This window comes from Rattus rattus, chromosome 6 (genome assembly GCF_011064425.1).
Source record: "Rattus rattus isolate New Zealand chromosome 6, Rrattus_CSIRO_v1, whole genome shotgun sequence".
Lineage (NCBI taxonomy): Eukaryota > Metazoa > Chordata > Mammalia > Rodentia > Muridae > Rattus > Rattus rattus.
Window position 1 is genome coordinate 151,000,660 of NC_046159.1, and position 17,572 is coordinate 151,018,231.

General features: G+C 43.1%; 1 protein-coding gene across 6 annotated transcripts in view; it reads right to left on the reverse strand.

Annotated features, from left to right (window-relative positions):
* Positions 1 to 17,031, reverse strand: part of Napepld (N-acyl phosphatidylethanolamine phospholipase D) — a 48,326-nt gene extending 31,295 nt beyond the window's left edge. The window contains exons 1-2 of one of the 6 annotated variants that reach the window (XM_032907081.1): positions 16,995 to 17,031; positions 15,707 to 15,822 (exon numbers count right to left, since the gene is read on the reverse strand). Coding sequence is in view for 1 of the 6 variants with exons in the window: in XM_032907080.1 (XP_032762971.1) it covers positions 9,633 to 9,640 (8 nt within the window). In the remaining 5 variants the exon portion in view is untranslated. Of the gene's footprint in view, positions 1 to 9,632; positions 9,854 to 15,706; positions 15,823 to 16,994 lie in introns of those variants that run through there. The other 5 variants (XM_032907082.1, XM_032907086.1, XM_032907084.1 and 2 more) reach the window with 5 other exon arrangements.
* Between the last annotated feature and the right edge of the window lie 541 nt (positions 17,032 to 17,572).

Here is a 17,572-nt window from a genome sequence, read left to right on the forward strand (position 1 = left end):
GCCTACACCTCGGCCTGCGTTTTCCCATCCCCTGAGCAGCGTCTCGGCGTTTCCCAGCAGCCCAGCGGCAGCTTTGGGATAAGGACCAGCAAGTTCCCTGTGTTTCACCTCCCCAGCCGCTGCAGCCAACCGTGGGACGGAATGCAGACCCACAGTTAATCTATATTTAGTAAAAGAGTGAAAAAATTTAAGATGCAAGCAAGATCAAGATGCTTCTTAGATGAAAGACAATCTCAAAATGTAGTAAGATAAATTTAAAAACCTACATTGCTGAAATTCTTCTATTCCTTCCTTGATAATTTTATGTAAAAAATGACAATATTTGTCTCCTTACACCTTATTAATATCATAGTGTTTGCTTGTATTTTAAAAAACTCAAATTTGTCTCATAAAATTCTAATTATTGACAAAAAAATTACTTGAACACAAATTACTTGACGATGGAATGTTAAACGAAAGTATGTTAGATTTAAGAGTAAATTCTGAGAGGAATAAATGCAAAACATTATTTAACTCTTTAAAATACAAACTTGAGAACACGTTTTCTTTGCAAAAGGAGTCTCGGAAAGCAGGTGCCCTGACAACGGGTGTCCTGACTGCACACTGCCAAAGGCTTTAAATACTCTTAACTATAAGACTACTTCAGCATATTGAATTAAAAGTCACCTCATGGGCAACTACAAGTCACTAGACTATACAGACACTCTAGACGACTCCTCTACAAGTTTCTCCTTTAATGTAACCCCCGAGAGCTAGGGGCACTTGCTGCTCTTACAGAGGACTCAGGTGTGGCACCCACACCCAGAGAGTGGTTCACAACCATCCTTAACGCCAGCACCATGGGCTCCCACACCCTCTTCTGACCTCCTTGAGCATGAGGCATGAATGTAGTTCACCTATGTTCATGGAGGCAAGACACTCATACACACAAAAACAGCGTGTAAAATACCACTTAACTGAACACACGCGGCTAATTCAGGATGATGTTATGACAAATTTAGAAAACAGGCAAAAAAATGTTTCCTGAAATGAAGCCCTATTTACCTATTTACCCCTTCTTTAATACTTTAAATAAAACTAGCCACAAAATGTAGATTTGTTCCTGGTAGTAATGATGTCTAAATGCTATACAGAATTACATGACTAAAGAGGTTGGTGATGATTCAGGGAAGACACTAGGTGGAACTTGAAACCAAGCTTAACATACCCTAATGACCTCAAAGTTTCCTTCACTGTTCCTTAAGCCAACACTTTAACAAAACTGTGGTTCCAAAATGTGGCTATCCTTTTTCCTGTGCTGACTCCGTCATAACTACACTAAAAGAAAACTTTCTGTGCAAATGCATCCCATGACAAAAAGAAATGGAGACCCAGTGTCACTGTAACTCCTGTGGGGAAAAAAGAGAGCAGTGAGCAGCTCAGTTCCACTTTGCTGAGTGTTCCAACTTTGGTGAGTTCTCCCATTGGTGAATGCTCCCATTGCTGAGTGTTCCCACTTTGGTGAGTTCTCCAACTTGGGTGAGTGCTCCCACTCTGGTGAGTGCTCCCACTCTGGTGAGTGCTCCCACTCTGGTGAGTGCTCCCACTCTGGTGAGTGCTGCCACTTTGGGGAGTGCTCCCACTTTGGTGAGTGTTTCCACTTTGGTGAGTGCTGCCACTTTGGGGAGTGCTGCCACTTTGGTGAGTGCTTCCACTTTGGGGAGTGCTCCCACTTTGGTGAGTGCTCCCACTTTGGGGAGTGCTCCCACTTTAGTGAGTGCTCCCACTCTGGTGAATGCTTCCACTTTGGTGAGTGCTTCCACTTTGGTGAGTGCTCCCACTTTGGTGAGTGCTCCCACTCTGGTGAGTGCTGCCACTCTGGTGAGTGCTCCCACTTTGGTGAGTGCTTCCACTTTGGTGAGTGCTGCCACTTTGGGGAGTGCTTCCACTTTGGTGAGTGCTGCCACTCTGGGGAGTGCTCCCACTTTGGTGAGTGCTTCCACTTTGGTAAGTGCTGCCACTTTGAGGAGTGCTTCCACTTTGGTGAGTGCTGCCACTTTTGTGACTGCTCCAACTTTGGTGAGTGCTCCCATTGGTGAGTGCTCTAACTTTGGTGAGTGCTCCCATTTTGGTAGTACTGAAATCTGCAGCCTTCAGAAAGTCACCTAACTTTGCTACTAGCACCTGACTCCTCTAACTGGGCTTGCCCTAGCCAGCCCCTCCCATTCCAAACCCTGGAAGGAAGCTCTCTGTCCAGCCACTTTCCCTGAGCTGACTGAAAGAGCCTCACAGAGTACTTTTATCTGAGAACAGTTCTTGGAAGTGTGGTGTTACAGGGTTAAACATAGGCCAGTGGTCTTTCAGGGCATGAGACGGTATCTCTGAAGAGACTGTATAGAGACTGTATGACAAATGGGACACAGACACTAAGATCTAAGTAGAGAGTGACGGCTACAATACCTGTCAAGTCATGTTACACTGTTTGAGTTTTTTCCAGGTACAGGGGAAGGGAGAATAGGGTCAGGGTGGGGGCTCCAACCCCAGCAGCCATACCGATGCTAGCTTGTTCCAGATCGTGCTCAAAGGTCAACTTTGAGGATGAAAATGATAGACTTTAGAATAAAGCATTTCTGAGACCAGTGACCCAAGCTCACAGAGCCGTGAGGAATCCTCACATGGAAAGTATAAGTAGCTCACAGTGATGGTCACGTGACGCTAGAAAGACTCGGAACCTCCTGAATGTATGGCCAACAAGGGACTTGACATGTGCTGGACACGGGAGGTAGGATATAAAGCATAGCAATCACTCCCAGCGGCTGGAGCCCTGAATCAGAAATGAGACAGCACAATGGCCGGCTTACTATCCTGCTCAAGATCCCATGGTGTCACATCCTTCAAAAGAAAGAGGTGCAAGAAGAAACCACAATAAACAGTAGAGATTTGTACAAGGAAAACAGGCCCAGGCACTACTGAGGTCAGACCTTGGGCTCACCCATCCCCAGCCTCTTCAACGCAGACCAACAATCGGAGGAAGATGTGGAGGCAGTTTCAGGTCAACTAATAAAGCCTGGGGGTTCAAAGGAGGTCTGAGACGCTCAAGTTCAACTCAGTGTACTCTCTTAATGAACAGGAAGCACGTAGTAAATTATAAAAGCATTTTTAAAAACATAATTAAAATATACTAAACTTGACTGTCAGGAAAAAAAAATCACAAACATTTCACAAATATTTAAAAACAAATGCTTCCAAACTTTGCCACCGATATTTCTTTCTATGCTTTGGTTTTACAACTCTCAGTCCAGTATCCGGCACAGAGGAAACCTTCAATAACTACAAACTGACATTTTTATTACACTCTAACACTCTGATATATGTGAACTAAAGATAATGGAATAAATAAAAGGAAATGGAATTGACTCAGGAATGAGTCCTCGCTTTTATTTCTGATTAACAGAGAGGTCTTGATGTTCTCAGAATTCACACAAGCCTTCAAAAGAAGGCCACCATATCCAAGATTCTTACCAATTCCAGATCCTTCTGGGTTCACATGGAAGCTCTCAGAAGCCCGGAGAGTCCCTTGGTTTTGAAAATAGTAATAATTCTCTCTACCCAATCCTTTCGGTTCCTTCAGCAAAGGCTGCAAACCTCCAATACCCACCATGGACCCAGCACTTCCAGTAGGGTTCGGAGCCCCAGCTAGAAGGCCCACAAGGGGACAGCAAGGCAAGCAAGGCCAGCTCCAGATAAATCACATCCCTACAGCATCTCAGTGTCTGGCCTCTTCAAAGATCACTTATCTCACTAGTCCCAGCTCCTCTCAACCGTCAAGCCAAGCTGCTCTGATCTGATCTCTAGCCTGTGACTGATGAGCCTTCTCAGCAGTTCTTGTCCAGCTGGGGACACAGCCTCACGCCTGCCCCCATGCTGAGCGCACAACAGAACTAAGAGGGAAGATTTTACACCGCGCCTGAGGCTGCTGAGCGAAACCTCTGAAGGGGAGACCCACGGCTGGTGCTGATGCAGTGTTCAGGGGTCAAGGCTGAGAACCACCTCTGTACTTCAAGTCATCAATCATCAGCACAAAGGGCTTCGGGCATTTGGGAAGGTCCCAAGGGTCTCTCTGATATTCTAGAATTTAGGCTAGGTTGGCATGAGTCTTCTCTTCTGCCAATCAGTGCCATAATCCTGAGATAGACTGTTTGCAGTACTGGACAGTGAAGACTATCTTGCCACTTATAAAGTTGATAAGTCACAGACTTATATTCTATTCACTTGAGTCTCTACTTTGGCTCGGCTCCCAGGGAGCCAAGCCCAGGGGGAAAAATACAATCTGTCATACGACAATACCTAGCAGTCAACGCACGAGCGCTAAGTGTTGAACAAATACTTGTGGAATGAACAAATGAAGCCCAGGGCTTAATTAGAACAGCGGCTGGAAACCAAATAAAAAGAGAAGCAGAAGTAAAGGGCAAAGAGACTCAAGCCTACAAACGGCACCCCCACTGCCTGGAGAAGGTATGATGGCTAGGAGGGTGGAGTCTACAACTGTAAGAGATAAAGAGATCCACCATGAAATCCAGCCCTCCTTGACTGGCTTAGGGTATAATGCCAGCCTTCCAGCAAGGGATGGCCACGCTGGTCAGACTTTGATCGATCTGATATAGCCATAAGTCACATGCAGTGCTCCGGGTCGACTTCCTAAGGAAAAGGAAATCAGTGTCCAGATTCCTCTTGCATCTCGCTGCAGGAAGCCATGTGGAGCCCACACCCTGTACTTTTTCCACATGTAGAAGAAACATAGTTAACCAATGCTCCAAACTGTCCCAATACCAGTCCCGTCCAATACAGCCGTCGTAAGAGGAAAGTTATGAGAGCTGCTAAAAGAACAAGAAAAGGTAGGGCTTGCATGAAGTCAAAAAGTAACAGTTGAGTCTCAGGACCCAACCCATGGGTTCCACTAATCAAGCCCAACCTACAAGGAAAACTCCAATGAGTTACCTTTAACAGGCAAGTACAATCCACAGTTCAAAAATTAAAACTACTAGCACTGACACAGAGACAGGTTAGCTTTTTTTTTTTTTTTTTTTTTTTTGAGACAGGTGTCTGTGTAGTCCTGGCTGTCCTAGAACTTGCCTGGCCACAAACTCAGAGATCTACCTGCCTCTGCCTCCCAAGTGCTCGGACTAAAGGCATGCGCCACCACGGCCCCACCTTATTTTACTTTCAACAATGTGGGTTTTTTTTTTCTTTTCTAAATAAGAAGCTATTAGTAGGCGCTCCGTAAGCACTAGTTCCTTGAAAAAAATTACTCCTTTAATCTCGCATGGTTTTCAAATTGCTCTGCTTGAATTACTTAATTGTTCTAACTTGAAATTACACGCAAAAATGTCAACAGATAATCAATAAGATTAATTATCAAATTAATAATAAAATTCTATTTCAGGGCCTGAAGAGATGGTTCGGAGGTTAAGAGCACTGACTGCTCTTCCAGAGGTCCTGAGTTCAATTCCCAGAAACCACATGGTGACTCACAACCATCTCTAATGGGATCTGATGCCCTCTTCTGGTGTGTGTGAAGACAGCTACAGTGCACTCACATACATGCATACATATATACATATAATAAATAAATAAAATATTTTTTTAAAAATGACTCTATCTCAGGTATATGAAATGAAAATGTATACATGGTGCCTTGAACATACTTTCCTTTCTTTGAAAAGGAGGTGTAAATTCAGCCTGCATTTTATCCTTCTAGAAAAAGACATCTCCAGATAGACAGGGGACCCGTATGTACAGTTTTGGGGAACTTCCCAATATTCCCATTTCCAGGCCTACATCCTGGGGATTCCTGCTCCTTCGACTGCCAAGGCCTACTCGTCAGGAACACAAAATGCATTCTTGTAGCCAACAAAACTTACAGAAGTACGGCAGTAATACTAAAGGCAAAACGCTGACTGAAAATATGACTTGAAAGTATCCGAACGGCCCTGCAAAAACAAATTACAAAGCTGTGGACAACCAGGCTAATGCTTAGCCAAGAGGATGTGCTGAGAACATCGGAAGTTTATCAGGTCAGAATTCTTCCCTGGAAGGGTGCACCATGTACGTGCACCAGCATTAACCCCACATAGACCAGCGTTCACATGGACGCCAAGCCGGCGCTGGGGAATCAACAGCCCCTCAGCAGTATCAGAAGGGCAACGCCTCTGCAAAGGTAAGAGCACAGTTCTGAGAGCTCATAGTAAGCTAAGCTTCCCTGAGAGAAGCAGAATATCTATCCCAGGACAAAAGTCAACACATGCGTGACCTCCTTACAGGCAAAGCGAGTCAGGCCACAGAGTTATATGATGTTCCCAGGGTCTGCATCTGGCTGGAGGAGTCTAGACTGTCTATTAGCCATGCGCTCCCCTTAATTATCCTGGGATAATTAAGATCACATCTCACCTCAAAATCCTTAGCAGGGCACAGAGAGAGCACGGTCCGCTCAGGGAAGAGAAACGACATGCTCTATCTCAAGTTCAAGACTTTGTTTAGTTTAAATTAAAAAAAAAGAAGAAGGGGGGGAGGAGGAGGAGGAGGAGGAGGAGGAGGAGGAGGAAGAAGAAGAAGAAGAAGAAGAAGAAGAAGAAGAAGAAGAAGAAGAAGAAGAAGAAGAAGAAGAAGAAGAAGAAGAAGAAGAAAAGACCAGAAACTCTTGAATCGTCTATCAGTTACTTTAACTACCATAGACGAGGGGAAGCTTAGCTTTTCAGCGAGCTCTCTAAGCAAGCTAAAAGTACACACTAAAAACGGGAACAAGTATCTTTGTTGATTGAGCAAGGGGCTTCAAACACAGAAAATAACCTCCGAAACAAATTACCATGGTCCTCTAATAGCTGCAGTCAAGGGTCTGATAGCAAAACAAACAAGCGAGCAGTCTGAAGGACTGCTGATGTCATAACTTCATCCTTCTAACTGCGGAGGGTTACAAAGTCACTCCAATTCCTCAGACATTTTTTTATCTGACCAGGATGTTAATGTCCCTTTAATATGGGAAGGTTCCAGCTATAGACCTGCTCTGATGAGGTTGTTCCAACGTGTCAGGCAGAAGCCATTCTTCCTTTCTCCTCTTCTTTTTCTCAGACAGTTTTGCTAGATATCCCAAATTGGCCTGGAACTTTCTATGTAGCCAGACCAGCCTCCTACTCACATTCCCTATCCTGTCACCTACATGCTGGGACTGTGAGCATGCGCTCCCACATTCAATATTAAGAACTGTTTTTCAGTCAGGCTTTTGAATCCAGTCCCCTGCATCCACAGCCAACAATAATGACTACTCCCAACTTCTTATCCAGGTTAAAGGTGCAACCTATATTCCACTGGCAGCCTACACTGCAATCTTGGCTTCATCCGTTTAACATGAATCAGAGTTATTGGTCAAAGTACCCAATGGTTAAAATCTCCCAGGTTCTTTAAATCCGGTATTTAATCCATGGAATAGTATTAATAAAGTCATGTGTTTTATATCTACAAGATCAACAAAAAATAAACACACAAAAGTACCTTGAAAAATGCCTAGGTTTTAATACATCATTTAAGGTTAGTTGGCAGTAGACTGAGTGTGACTGTTCCTGGGACGTACATAATCTGTTGTAAAAGTCGATTCATAAAATAAATACAGGGGGTTGGGGATTTAGCTCAGTGGTAGAGCGCTTGCCTAGCAAGCACAAGGCCCTGGGTTCGGTCCCCAGCTCCGAAAAAAAAAAAAAAAAAGTCTTAGAAATAAAATAAATACAGAATAAATGGTTACTAAATTCAAAAGACAGGTCAAGTAAAGCAGTAAAATTGTTCAGGAATGGAGGAGTTAGAGAGAATGATTGCTTGAACCTTGCAGTGGAAATCACTGGAACTGATTTTCATGTCAATTTTATACACGCCTTCACAGGATGAAAATGGTCTTTGAGAAATGTGCACAGTTCATCTCCCTAATAGTGAGTGCTTCAGTTCAAACACTTCCACTCATGTTTATCTTAATCTATAGAACCTACCTAGACCTCGTATTCCATATAGCCACACTCCCATTCACATTGAAAGAAAATGGGAAAACCCAAAAGAGCTACAGCTATACACCACTGAAACACACACAGGCACACGCACACTCGCGCGAACACGCACACGCACACACACACACACACACACACACACACACACACACACACGGGCGTGAGCACGAACAGTCCTGCATACAGAAAACAAAATTAAAGTCAAAATATAAACTAAATTTTCACAAAAATCCCCTTGGCTTTCTATATAAATAGCTAAAGAAATACAAGACTTCTTTCACACAAATAGGTAGGAGTGACTCACCAAATAAAAGCATAACCAAAACCTTATCAAATAAGACAATCCAGACCTTATGACGGAATGCTTATGTTAAAATGTCCTCAAACAGTCGCACTGAACACACTTTAAAAATCAGTTTTGGAATGTAGATTCTGTCTGATCCAATTTGGAATCATGGGTAGAAATGGAAGTATGATAAACACACTAAGGATTTTTATCTCCTGGACACTTGCTATAAAATTCATGAAGCCAGGAGGTCTGCAAAAATGTTAGCCAAATAAAATCTTTGAAATTACAGCTGTATTTCCAATTGACTTACACCCATTTTAAAACCTCGATTCCTCTTAGATTCTGACTTTAAACACACATATTTGCCGTAAACCTCTAATAGAGCTAACATTTCCTTACAACAAAAATCAAACTATTTTAAAAAAAAATTTACAGACTGTTGTAAGATACAGGTAATCATCCTTTTAAAGATTATGTAACTCCTTTCTAAATCATGTCATTACCACTAACTTCTATCCAATGTGACAAAACAGAACTGTGACACCTCCATCTGTTAATAAAGATAAAAATTATTTCTTAATTTTCAGAGAAGTGTGTCGCAAGAGTGACTTTCCGACTTCATACTAAGCCAAAAACACACATGCAAGTCACAGCGTAAAAACATATAAAGCAGCCTACAGTAAGGGTGCAAAGCAAGAATCCTAGACTTTTTCAAGGTTGCTGACTTTTCTCATTCCCCTAATGTTTTCTGGGTCCGAATGAGTGTTAGGACACATCATCCAAGTCCACTGGAGACCTTGAACTCAAAAGCCCAACAACCAGGTTCATACCGCGCTTCTTGGGAAGGGGAGTCCATCGGAACCGCCATCAATAACAGCCGATCAAGCCGAGCAAGCACAGTACAAAAAAAGAAAAAAGAAAAAGAAAGAAAAGTCTCCGCCATCCTTCTCTAATCCTACCTCGTGCTTTTGCTCATTCTGTGGTTAAATAAGTTACTCTTACTTTAAGAAAAAAAAGGCAATAATGCTTTGGGGATGGATTTTTTCAGAGCATAAATACTACAATTGAGACCGAAATAAGTTGCTCTGAGTAAGTCGTGGACCCCATTCATTTACATAAAACCAAATGAAGATACACTTGTATTCCTATCGTGGAGCTGTAACCCGGGAATGTGCAGAAACGGTAGGATCGTAAATCCCAAATACAGCTACTTCCCTCTAGGCGCCTAAAAACACGGTGGCTCTTCACGTAAGCGAATACAGAGATGCAAGCTCCGCAACTCCAGAGGTGCGATAATTCAAAAGCAGCCTGCCACTCACAAGTGCATCTCCAGGAGGAGGCAGGGCTTGGGTGCAAGAAACCTACTCGAAACCCGCTGCACTTCAACGAGGTGTCCAAACAGCCCCAGAAAGGCTGCTCCACGCCGATACCGGGACGAAGGAGCAAACCTGAGAAGGAGAACCACGGACGGCGAACCGCCTCCCGCGAGGATCCAGGATAACAGCACGGAGGCTCTCCCGCAGGCGTTCAGGCTTCCCGGGAGGCGGTGCGCTGCGCGGGTGGGCGGGGGCCGTGTCGGGGGCGGGGCTGGAAGGCGGGGGCGGAGCTGGTTAGAGGGCGGGATTGAGCGAGGATTCCGGAGGGAGAGGAGGCTCGAGGGGCGGAGCCAGCTCGCAGGGGCGGGGCGAGGGGCGGGCTCACCTTGAGCGGAAGGCGGGCGGACGCACGCTGCGCTGCGTCTCCTCACCGGAGGGCCTCGGCCCTGCGGTCCGGCGGGCCTGGGAGCTGCTACCGTTGCCGCCACGCCCTACGCCCGCGTTCCGCCGCCCTCGTCCCCGCCGCCCCAGCTCCGCCGAGGACACTAACAGTTGCACGCAGCGGGTTAGCGCGCGCCGCCTCCCCATTTTTGGTGGCGGCGGTCGTCTCTGACTGTGCGGTCCTAGGCTGCAGCCGGGTCATTTCCCGCGCCACCCGCTGCCTGGCCTTTACCAAGATGGCTGTCCCCGCGGACGGAGGCGCAGAGGCCTCGAGGCCATCTTGGTAAAGTCCGCGCAGCGAACAGAACTGATACTGCACAACCCTCTGACCATATTGGCTCCGATTCTTCCAAATCACGTGAGCTCATTCCTGGACACCAGAGATAGTTGCTAAACCAGAAGAATCTGGTTAACCAATGTGCCTGTCAGGGCCCACTTTGTAGAACAGCACTGACAATCTGACTAAGACCTCTCTAAGGCACTAATTATAGATATCCACAGTAAGTACTGAGTATACATGGCTCCACTACCTTGTGTACTCAGTTACATTTAAAATTACCTCAGCCTTTGGCATATAATGTTCTAAATGTCTGGCTTTTTGAAATCTCTGGATAAGATGAAAACACAAAATTGCAATTCTGAAATTCTTAACTGGTTAAAATTACTCCAAGAAATAACTTGCAAAGTCATATAAAATTTGATGGTAAGTAGATGGGTTGACAATTTAAAAAGAAAAGTACTCTGAAGGTGGGATATAGTCATAGACCAGAACTGAGATTTGGCGAAAAGAAAAAAAAAGAAGAAAACCCAGGCATTAATACAGATATGATAAGAATATGCAAACCAAACTATAATATATATTTAGAGAGTGACTATAGCTATATAATACTGAGGAACACTGTGTCACTGCATACTTTATTTCCTCAGGGTAGCTTGCAGTTGTAACTTTTTTCCTTTTGCTGGTTTTAAGTTTAGTATGCTTAACAGCTCTTTTGCGCTTGGGTGCCGCTGAATAATTCTTGGAATGCATCGTCAAATTTAAAAAGGGCAGGGGACAGCACTACACACTCAAACCCAAAGGACAGACTGCAGTTGCTGCTTCGGTGCACCTCTGAGCATCCTCGCCTGTCATTTCTTGCCTTTATTCATCAGTCACTGTGAACACATTTCATATACACAAAAAATGGGTCTGCATTTTCATGCCCTTTGAATAAATTTCAGGCACGATAATACTTAAATCATTTAGCTGGCCCTTCTAAGAAGAAATATGCTGGGTTTCACAACCGCAATAGCATTTTCATACTTGTAAGAAGACAACAGGATTGTCTCAAGACCACCCCCAAGACCAAGCTTTCAGCCTACAGGATGTATTTGCCCCAGAGGGACACAGGGCAGGAATAAGAGACAAAGACCGGAGATAGAAGATAAGTGGCCCATAGGCAAAGGGAGGAGGTTTAGAAGGTAAGGGTAAAATAGGGAACCCAGTGTTAAGATGAGTTAATTTTAATTGAGTATGTTAAGTGAGCTTAAAGGGGGCTTTTGACTGACTTCAGTACTTTGATAGCTGAACCTTGGAAGATGACCTCAGGAAGAGGAAGTGGCCAAATAAGGAAACAGACCTTGGTGGCTAGCTTAAGGAAAGCTATCTAACCATTTTTTGTTTTGTTTAAGGGAGGGGCTGGGGAGAGTGGGAGAGAAGGGAAAGACTGGCCATGTTTGTCACACCTGAGCTGGCCAGTGTCCCTTCAATGCCTAAGAAAACAACAGTTCCCTCCTGTTAGACCATACTCCAAGTTTCATGATCAGACCAGAAAATCTTACAGCTGGGTGGGGGGAATGGATGGGATAAATGTTTATTCACTTGTTTGCTTGTTTTTCTGAGTTTACTAATACACTACCGAGCCTCCCATATTACATTTCCTGTTAAGGAAGAACCAACTAGTATATTCACCTAATGTTTTTTATGTATATTCTATCCAAAGAGAGAGGTAAGCTTTTAAGTTTAAAAAAAGGGTTTATTTGAGCATCTTAGAATTGCAACTCAAGAGCACCAATGGCAGTAAATCTACAATGTGTCCCATTTGGAAAGGGTTTGAAGGTCCTTTTAAGGGTTAAAAGGGGAAAGTTTAAGTGAATTACATTTATCAAGAATTATGCTTGGAGGAACAATTTATATCTATGGCTTGTTAGTCTAGCACAGACCAGCATAGACTGTACCAGTGTTCCAAAAAACAAGGGTTTAGTTTATACAATCCTAGCATGTTTTTCTCAAAAAATAAAATCAAACAAAAGCAAAACCTTTCTTTTGACATGTCACCATTTCACAGAGTGGATGCCTAAGTACTCATATGAGTCTATGAGTCAGAAAATGAAAGTGGAGTGACCCTTAGCTTGGTGGAGACAGGAGTTCTCAGAGGGTGTCTCCTTAGCTGGTGTTTTATGTAGCAAGTTCAGTGTGTGTGTCCGAAAAGAACATAATTTTTGTTTTCCTAACCCATCAAACACTACAGAAGTTTTAGAGTTATGTAAGAATTAGTTGTTTTTCCTAGACCAACCAAAAGAAGCAAATCAGTACCACAAATTCTATCACGCAAGGCAAAACCTCTCCAGGTTGCTCCCCTTCACTTGGAACAAAATGAACATTGCACCCTAAGCGTTTCACTTGTGGTTTAATTTTAGACTCTGACCTGCTGACCTGAGCCAGTCTGACTTGCCTTTCCTATTTATGTCTCTCTTAGGAGGTGGGGCACTGAGAACATAAGGCTAACTCTGCTTTCTGAGTTGCTGATTCTTAATGTTCATATCATAAAGGTGAGAAATAAAATTATACAAGTCCCTAAAAGTAGCTAATGGCCAATGTAATTTTTTTTCTGAAGTGCAACACTAGAGAACTATTTCTTTTTTTTTTTAAGATTTATTTAATGTATATGAGTACACTGTAGCTGTCTTCAGACACACCAGAAGAGGGCATCAGATCTCATTACAGATGGTTGTGAGCCACCATGTGGTTGCTGGGAATTGAACTCAGGACCTCTGGAAGAACAGTCAGTGCCCTTAACCACTGAGCCAGCTCTCCAGCCCAAGAACTATTTCTAGAAGACTGTAATATTACATCAGTATTTACGGAGCTACCAACTCAAAGATTTCCTAACTAGTAAAAAATATATGCAAGGGGAAAAAAGAAATCTCAAAATTGAGTGGGAAGGATTGGGAAGGAGTTGCAGAATGGGAGAAGTGAATACATTTAAAATATGTTGTATGAAATTCTCAAAGAATTAATAGAAATATTGTTTAAAATATGTAAAAGAGATGACAGGAAGGCACTTAGAAACACTTTTTTTTTTCCAGAGCTGGGGACTGAACCCAGGGCCTTGCCAGGGCCTTGCGCTTGCTAGGCAAGCGCTCTACCACTGAGCTAAATCCCCAACCCCTAGAATCACTTTTTAAAAATTAACTATCTTTGACATGAGAAAATCTCCCTTCTACCTCCCAAGTGCTCTTGGTCCTAAGCCTCTGCTGTAGCTGTAACGTTCTGTTAGTCTAAGACAATGGGAGGGATTGATAAAGGAGGGCAGGGTGCTGATAACAGTGGATACTTGTGCTGTTTTGGACCATTAGTCAGCAACTCTTGGCAAAAGCCCACATGATTTCCATTTGTTTCGAGCTTTTTTAAAGAACAGTTTCAACACTCATAGAAAGGCTTCTGCTGCTTCTTTTTATTGTAAAAAAAAAAAAAAAAGCACATGAGAATTCTCGATCCTCATCACCTGAAATGCACAGTTCAGTGGTGTGGAGGGATGGCAAAAAGACTCAGGAGGCGAAGGTGCGTGCCACACAAGCCTGCCGACATACTTCAATCCCTGGAACTCAGTAAGGCAAGAGCCAACGACACAGTTCTCCACGAACACACTGGCACACGTGCCCGTACACAGGGCATGCACACACCCAGTAATAACTTCTTAAAGTATTGTTGAAGGTGAGCACATAGAGACTAGACTATAGCTTTCCTCCCTGCCAAGATCAGACTAGACCAAACTTTTCAGGCATAACTGTTTCTCCATAAACAGCCATTTTCAAGGGATAGTTCTTGTCTTGACTCTTCTCCACCTTGTGTTTCCATGTCACCAGACAAGCATTAGTACATATCTTCTCATGCTTCCAATTCAGAGACTGGGAAATGATTCTTTGTAGTAAACTGAATAACCCCCATCACCACCAATAACCCAAGACACTTAATTCCTGACTCCTGGAATCTGTGAATGTTACCTTATCTAGAAAAAAAGTTTTAATGCAGTGATTAAAGATCTTATGTTAGATAAATTAGGTTGAAATGCCCAAGTGGGCTGTAAAGGTAATCACAAGAATCATTGTAAGAAAGAAGAAGAGAAATAGGCCAAGGGAAAAGTACAACCACACAGAGATTGGAGTGATACAGCCACAGCCAATGAAACTTCTGGCAGCTTCTAGAAAGAACCACTATTCCTGAAAACTTGACAAGAACTCTGAGGAACCAGTCTTCAGGGTTTGGCCTCCAGAACACTTGTGTTGTTATATGTCACCAAATTCATGGTAATTTGAGCAGCTTTCAAACCCCAGTATAATCTCCTGTAAACAGTTTTTTAAGTCTAACATGAGTTATATAAAAAACATTGTCAAATGTGAGGCTGGAGGTGTTGCTTAGTGGTATAGTACTTGCCTAGCGTGTCTGCTCTGGTACAGCATGTACATAAATCTATAACACATACATCCTTACCATAAAGAGTAGACACGGAGTTCTAAACTCTATGCAGTGACTCGTGTATTGAACCCCGCGAGGGCCAGTTTCTAGGCTTTGGGGGCTGGCTTTATGAGTGGATGCTAGGTAATTGGCCATTACCTTTGCTTCTGTCCTAAACAAGTTAGCTGCCCTAAGTCTCAGTTTCTTTCTCTTGTAAAAGAATGAGATTAATTTACATAACTGCTAAAATCCCATAGAGTTCTGAAATGCAAGTCTGTTGTAAAAATGTTTTAGTTGGGACTTTATGTCCTCACTTTATTGCTATTACAGCCCCACCTCCAGTTTCCCTACCCCCCACGAAGTCTAGACAGATTGTCACTGCACATGCAACTCTCATTGTGCAAACGTCACTTCTGTTTGACACTCAAGCCAAGAATTGTTGTCTTCAGGAGACTTCCACTTTCCCAAAGCATCTTGGCTTATTCACAGACCTCTTAAGAGGGCTATCAAATAGTGTGACTGTTTCCACTTCTGTTTCTCTGACTACAGTGTCAGATGCTCGTATGCAGATATTCAGATCCATATTTATTTCTCTAGCGCCTACTTGGCACAGACAGTTATGACTGAATAAATAGACGAATGATTATTCCCTGAATTCAGAAGAGCCTACTTGGGTGGAAAGAGGAAAGAGCACAGAGGAATGGAGGTGAAGGACAGACAGGAAATGTATGGCTTAACATGACGCCAGAGCCCCAGAGAAGAGGAAGCTGATTTGTGTAATTTAATCCAAAGTTATCCTCAGATACTCGTTGTCTATGCAATTTAGCATCCCACTTGACCTTGCGTCAAAGTCAGTTTCTAAGTGGAGTCGACAGTATGAGCTACCTCTCAGAGCAATCTGCTGATTACAAGCTCTTACCTGGGATGGAGGGCAAGCAGCCATGTGTTTGTCAACTCTGCACTCTGCACAGCTCTAGGCAGCCTTACAACTTCAGAATTTTATAGTAGCTAGCAGTTCTGTCCTTGTAGATCTTTCTGGGTACAATTCATAAAAGTGTATACACTCAGTTTTTCTCTTAGGCATTAGAAATACCCTCCAAACCCCTTAAGAAACTCAGACATATTTTCCTTCTTCTTGAGACAAGGGACATAGGAGAACCCTATGCAGAAAATCTCTTATCTAGTAGAAGCAAGGTTGTAAACACCTAGAAAAACTTTGAAATCACACTTTTTCTATTTGCTGTTTTGTTTGAGACAAGTCTTGCCTGGGCTAAAATGTACCACATACACCAGGCTGACCCCTGCCTCTGCCTCTGCCTCTGCCTCCCAAGTGCTGGGATTAAAGTCATAGACCATGACCACTTTGAAATCAAACTTTTCTCAACATATAAGCTGATAGTAATTACAGTGCCCTTGGTTATACATTACTTCTGGTGATGTAATTAGCTTTGTGCAATCAGTACTTTTTACCACCTCCCTGTCCATTTAGATCTAACCCTCTTTTTGTAAAAAAAAAAAAAAAAAAAAAAACAATTTTATTTCTTTATAAATAGGATTATTTTGCACCATCACTCACTAGCTATTTTCCAGATACACTGATTCAGAACTCCAAGTTCTACAAATTATACTTTTTCCCCCACTGTGCACACCTGCTTTTCCCCCAGCATCTCACTGCAAAACAGCCACCTTCTTGAACAGACAATCATGAATAACAGAGTTTGTGACATTACAGTTTTGAATGAAGTAAAACACACCCCAGTGATTGGCTGGAATAACCTAAACTTGCCAGCCTCTGTTTCCTGAATGAGATATTTTTGTCATATCCAACTTTTGAACCCAGTGAAATGACTGACATCATTTTTCAACAAATTTCTACCACAACCCTGAGTATTTGGTGTTGCTCCTCTGAATGGATATATTAGTACTTATTTAAAGATATTTTCTCAACCCATCTTATTTTAAGGTATTACTTATTGAATATTTTTTACACTGTGTTAATTTCTGTGCAATTCTCATTTAATCCTCAACAACTTCAGGCACCAAGCTTTACTCCGTGCTCTTCATAGAGGAGGAAGCTGGGTTTAAAAGATTGACTTTCCTGAGGGCAGCAGGCTATAAGATGTTGTCTTAGGGTTTTAGTGCTGTGAACAGACACCATAACCAAGGCAACTCTTATAAAAGACGACATTTAATCGAGGCTGACTTACAGGTTCAGAGATTCAGTCCATTATCTTCACGGTAGGAAGCATGGTGGCATCAGGCAGACAAGGTGCTGCAGGAGGAGCTGAGAGTTCTACATCTTGATCCAAAGGCAGCCAGGAGAAGACCTGAAAGCCCTACCTGCACAATGACAAACTTCCTCTAACAAGGTCACACGTCTCCTAATAGTGCCACTCCTGTATGGGCCAAGCATTCAAACACTTGAGTCTATGGAGACCAACCCTATTCAAACCACATTCCACTCCCTGGCCCCATGGGCTTGTAGCCAGAACATAATGAACACTTAGTCCAACTTCAAAAGTCCTCATAGTCCATTACAGTCTCAACAACGTTTAAAAGTCCAAATGTTCAAAGTCTTTTCTGCGATTCATGCAACCTCTTAACTATAATCCCCTATAAAATCATATCAAAAAGTAGATCACATACTTCGAACATACCAAAGCACAAGGTGTACATTACCACTCAAAAATGTAGCGAAGGGAGCACAGTGAGGAAATACTGGACCAAAACAAGACTGAAAACTCTGCATCTCCATATTTGATGTCAAAGCGCTCCTCAGATCTCC